Source organism: Ipomoea nil, unplaced genomic scaffold (assembly GCF_001879475.1).
Source record: "Ipomoea nil cultivar Tokyo-kokei standard unplaced genomic scaffold, Asagao_1.1 scaffold3069, whole genome shotgun sequence".
NCBI classification, from domain to species: Eukaryota; Viridiplantae; Streptophyta; class Magnoliopsida; order Solanales; family Convolvulaceae; genus Ipomoea; species Ipomoea nil.
The window spans coordinates 8344852-8350057 of NW_017619497.1; the positions used below are offsets into that span (position 1 = coordinate 8344852).

Genomic DNA, 5206 nt, shown 5'->3' on the forward strand with positions numbered 1-5206 from the left:
TTTGAGATTGGAGATAGATTTTATCTATGGCAATGTTTATCCAATATCAGTCAAACTATATCTCTATGCATATTTCACGCTAGACTTTACCAGTCTCAAACAGTTAAAAATTTGAATATATTCCCTCTTTGAGCGGTACAGCAAACTTCAAACTCACTGGAGAGTTCACAGGGCACTTTCCTTTCTATACTCTGATAGATAGATATGGAAATCGCATCAGGTCCCTTCACTTCCTGCTCCAAAGAGCAGCAGAAACTGTTTCAGGACTGGTTTAACTTCGCCGATTCAGGTATTTACGCTTCGATCGTTTTTTTCTTTTTTCCGACTTCACTTTCCATTTTCGATTATTTATGAAATGTTAGCTGTCAATCTCTTGATTCTCTATGTTCTGGTGCAGATGGAGATGGTCGGGTTACTGGAAATGATGCGACCAAGCTTTTTGGCATGTCGGATCTTAGTAAGCCTCAACTCAAGCAGGTAGTCACTCGTAGCTTTAGGCCTTTAGCATTTTTGTATGGATATGTGTATGCAAAGCTTCGTTGCTCTCGTTTGATGTAGAATCCTAAGTGTGATGCTTATTGAAATGGTTACTTTTTTGAGCTATTGCAGATTGGTTTGCTTGTTCATATGTTTAGCTTTTGAATTGTGCTATTGATTTCCATTTATATGTTTAGGATTTTCAGATTCTCTTGTTTAAATTGGTATGAGGAAGACTTTTTGTGACTTTATTTTAAAGTGATCGTATAAGGGGTGATGTACTGATGTATCTGCAAATGCCTAAGGAAATTGCACTAAATAAATAAGTAGAAATATTCCTTCAAATTTACATTCAATCAGGCAAAAATGGCCGCTATCTCAAAGGTTTCTCACTTGGCTATGTGATATAGTGATTGCACAGTTTTCTGGTTCTTTAGGTTTCTGCCTAGTTTATCACTCAATCTTACTCCTCTTCTATGATTGGTGAGTATAGGTTTGGGCTCTTGCTGATTCCAAACGACAAGGGTTTTTAGGCATCAATGAGTTTACTACTGCCATGCAGGTAATTTGCTTGCTTTAATTTGTTCCCTTATACATTAATGTCCATGATTCTAAGTAAGTATCTTCAATTATATGTGGTATTGTAGTTGATATCTTTGGCACAAGAAGGGGAAGAGCTAAACTCAGATCTCCTCAACCTTAAGACTGCAGGCAAGTGGATTGATGTGTAGTTATCTTCACATGTTAAATTTTGGCTCTAGTTGAAGCAGATAATTGACCTGGTTATTCTTTTAAATCCAAACTTAATTGTGTGCAGATCTGTGGTGTGCAAATACTCTTGTCAATTGAATGTTATTCTTTGAACTAAACTGATCTTCTCTTTTTTTTATCTCTTTCGTTTGTTGGTTTTTGTAGCTGGTGTGAGCCCTCCAACCATGAAAGATTTGGATGCTTTACTTGCAGTAAGTGCTTCTCTAATTTTCCTTGATCTCCAGAATCCTTGGCCTGAAGGTTATTTAGTATAAACTTATGTTTTCTTTCATCCCAGAGTGCTAATGGTTCATCCCCGAATTCTAGTGGTTCACTAACAGAAAGCCCACCACAAACAAATGGTAGCAAGCCAGACACAAATGGTATGTTTAAAAGTTTGCCATTTATCTATCTGTACTTAAAATGAAGTTATATATGTTCAACATGTGCTTTATTCCTTAAAAGAAAGGATTTCAGTAAGTTCCCCCATAAATTTCTAACAAAAAAGTAATGTAGGAACTACACCGCTGCGGCCGATACCATTAAATATACCGCTGCGGCCGATACCATCAATCAAAATGTTCAGCTCAAGATCTTCTAGAAAGAAGGCAAGTTTCCATCCCATTGAATTGTTCTTAACTCCAAAATCTCTCCTTACTGCTGTTAACAAACGCTTTTCCTTCACCTCACTGTTTTCATTGACACAATGCTCGGTTTTCTGGACTGGACTTCTGTACACTACTACAATATGGTAGCTACAAGTGGCAGTAAAGTATTTTCCAGCCAAAATTTTATCTGCAATGCATATTGACACAAGAATATGTGAATATTTATTATTTGTTCTCTTGAATCCTGATTCCTTTCTTCTTGTTTGCTTCAGGTTCAACCTTCTCTTACTGCTGTCACTTCTGTAATTGACGGTTTAAAGAGATTATACAATGCAAAGTTGAAGCCACTGGAAGTTACATATCGTTTCAATGATTTTGTGTCACCAGTATTGGTAAGTGGATTAAGATAGAATGCCTATATTTCTTTAGAAAGAATTATTTGCCTATTTTTTGTGAATTTGTATTGTACTTTAGCTCATTATGCCTTTTGCTGTTTTTCTTGTAGACGGATAGTGATTTTGATGCTAAACCCATGATCATGCTTTTGGGTCAATACTCAACTGGGAAAACCACATTCATTAAGCACCTATTGAAGTGCAGCTATCCAGGTTAGTCATATTCTTATCTGTTTTCTCAGTTTCACATACAATAAAGTATTAAATATTCCAATTTTAAGTGAATTTCTTTTCTATAAAACAGGAGCTCACATTGGACCAGAGCCAACTACTGATAGATTTATTGTTGTTACGGTAAAAAACTATTTTAAGATTGCTCACTTGAGAACAGAATATTGTTGTGTTTGATAAGCACTCAACAAATTATGCCTAAAGTTTGCATTTTCCTTTGGATGCTATAATTTTTATAGTCTGGGCCAGATGAAAGGAGCATTCCAGGAAACACCGTTGCTGTTCATGCAGACATGCCATTTACAGGTTTGAGTACATTTGGAGGAGCATTTTTGTCGAAATTTGAATGTTCACAGATGCCACATCCAGTAAGCTAAATAACCTTTTGTTTTTTTTTGCCCTAATATAAAATATTAAATTCTGTGTTACTTAATATTCAAATTCTGTGATTTACAGCTCCTTGAACATTTTTCATTTGTGGATACTCCTGGTGTCTTATCTGGAGAGAAGCAAAGGACCCAACGAAGTTATGATTTCACTGGTGTTATATCATGGTTTGCTGCGAAATGTGACCTCATTCTTCTCTTATTTGATCCTCACAAACTTGACATTAGTGATGAATTCAAACGTGTTATATCATCTCTACGTGGTCATGATGACAAAATCCGTGTTGTGTTGAATAAGGCAGACCAAGTTGATACCCAACAAGTAAGATGAATAGTAATTGCATATTTGCATAGTCTATTTACTTTCTTAACTCACAATCGTTTACTTCAATGTGAACTTCACATATTTATTTATTTTTTTACAGCTGATGAGAGTTTATGGTGCGTTAATGTGGTCCCTTGGCAAAGTTCTGAACACACCAGAGGTTGTGCGAGTCTATATAGGGTACGCTCAGGCTTTCTCCCCATACTTAGATCAAACATACCAGGAAGGTGTTAGCCTGGTTGGATATTTTTTTAAAAAAATTTTTATTTAACATTTATGCAATGTGCAATTATTTGGTGGTTACTTTTGTTTATGTCTTTGACTTGGTGTTTCAGTTCCTTCAATGACAAGCCTGTTAAGGAAGATACTGATTATATGGGGAAGGATCTTTTCGAGAAAGAGCAAGATGACTTGCTTGAAGACCTGATTGATATTCCTAAAAAAGCTTGTGATCGTAAGGTAAGGTTACCTCCATAGGTGTAGTAAACTAAGATATATGTGTGCATATATTTATACAAAGTTTTTCATTTTCAGATCAACGAATTTGTGAAACGCGCTAGAGATGCTAAGATACATGCCTACATAATCAGCCATCTCAAGAAAGAGATGCCAGCATTGATGGGGAAATCTAAAGCACAGAAGCGCCTCGTTGCTAACCTTGAAACTGTATTTGCAGAGGTTAGTCTCTTTGTCTCCCTCTAATGCCATGATACTATGACAGTAGGGATCCTAGGATTTTCCTCTGTTATTTGCTTATCTCAAATTGTGTTTTGAGAATACAGGTTCAAAGAGAGTTTCATTTACCAGTGGGCGATTTTCCTAGCGTGGATCACTTTAGGGAGGTTCTGATGCGCTACAGTATAGAAGATTTTGAGAAGTTGAAGCCTAAGATGATTCACGGAGTGGATGAAATGCTGGGCTATGACATTCCAGATCTCCTCAAGAGCTTGAGAAACCCTTATGATTAAATCATAGACACACTAGAACTTCAAGAATGTTTGAAGTGAGTGAACAAACTGCAATAAGAATACTGCTTTATTCTCATAGGAATTAGTGCAATTGGATTTTGAATCTCCTAGAGTCCTAGATTTGTACTAGCTTGTTTTGAGTGTCTATTTTTCCTTTGCATATTTTTTTGGAATTCCATGATTTTCAGCGTTTTCAGCGCTGTTTTGTCACTTCTGTACATGAGTACAATATAGTTTTAGCTCAATCTTTTATGCATTTTAGCGTTCATATCTTACGGCCATGTCTTTCCTCATCAACAAGATAATATAAATGTGTGTGCACATACACTTTAGTTGAATTTTGTATTTACAGTTAACACATTTTATACTTGCAGTTAATCGTTTTGTTTATATACTTGTAAATAATTGAAAGCACATCACATCACATAATAATTATAGACATAACATATATATATATATATATATATATATATATATATATATATATATATATATATACTTTTTGAATCAATGTTATAATGTAATTTGAACTCTGATTTATAGTATTACAATTGAGTAAATTGTGAAAAATGATACAAAATCAAGAATGCGTTGTGATAGGCTATTAGGCAAGAAAAATACAAATATTTTCATTTCTTATGCTTATGTTTAGACATGTTAATATAAAAATATGTACCTATAGCCCCAAAGAACATAATTTTCATACAAAAGAAAATTTTATTAACACTTTTCTTGATTAAGATTATCAGACAATGTCTTTTTAGTACATTCATTTTGATTTTGACATTTAAAGATTTAGGACATCCTTAATTGTAATTTTTCATGTGATTTTTGAGAAAATAAATTTATGTAGAAGAGAGATAATATCTTGATTTTTATCACAATTGTCAACCAATAATTACACTAATTTCCATTTAGCTTCATCATTAATCATTATCATTCAATAATCATTGCCTTATTTTTTTATTTTTTATTTTCCTCTAGTTACACAGACAAAAATTTCTCAAAATTTACCATTATTGGGATGATCTTAAAAGGGAAACAGCGTGAATGCAGGAAATAGGAA

The 5206-nt window shown here is 34.2% G+C and overlaps 1 protein-coding gene across 2 annotated transcripts; it reads left to right on the forward strand.

Moving 5' to 3' along the window:
* The first annotated feature begins 81 nt into the window (after window positions 1–81).
* On the forward strand, window positions 82–4321 carry LOC109165011 (EH domain-containing protein 1-like). Of its 2 annotated transcripts, XM_019313599.1 has the most exons (17): window positions 82–289; window positions 398–477; window positions 971–1039; window positions 1125–1188; window positions 1393–1439; window positions 1526–1610; window positions 1744–1835; window positions 1983–1994; window positions 2108–2227; window positions 2341–2443; window positions 2535–2584; window positions 2701–2829; window positions 2918–3169; window positions 3273–3352; window positions 3508–3631; window positions 3707–3850; window positions 3955–4321. In XM_019313599.1, the coding sequence occupies exons 1-17, from the start codon at window positions 205–207 to the stop codon at window positions 4138–4140; spliced, it is 1722 nt and encodes a 573-aa protein (XP_019169144.1). In that variant the 5' UTR covers window positions 82–204; the 3' UTR covers window positions 4141–4321. The 2 variants fall into 2 exon arrangements, with proteins under 2 accessions (XP_019169144.1, XP_019169146.1); XM_019313601.1 differs by lacking the exon at window positions 1983–1994 and having other exon boundaries at window positions 83–289.
* Window positions 4322–5206: the final 885 nt, after the last annotated feature.

Excerpts from the sequence above, each read along its gene's own strand:
- LOC109165011 (XM_019313599.1), top strand. The coding sequence starts at position 205 with ATGGAAATCGCATCAGGTCCCTTCACTTCCTGCTCCAAAGAGCAGCAG. Across the intron at positions 1,440-1,525 it reads ATTTGGATGCTTTACTTGCA|AGTGCTAATGGTTCATCCCC; the intron begins GTAAGTGCTTCT and ends CTTTCATCCCAG. Across the intron at positions 3,353-3,507 it reads GTTGTGCGAGTCTATATAGG|TTCCTTCAATGACAAGCCTG; the intron begins GTACGCTCAGGC and ends TTGGTGTTTCAG.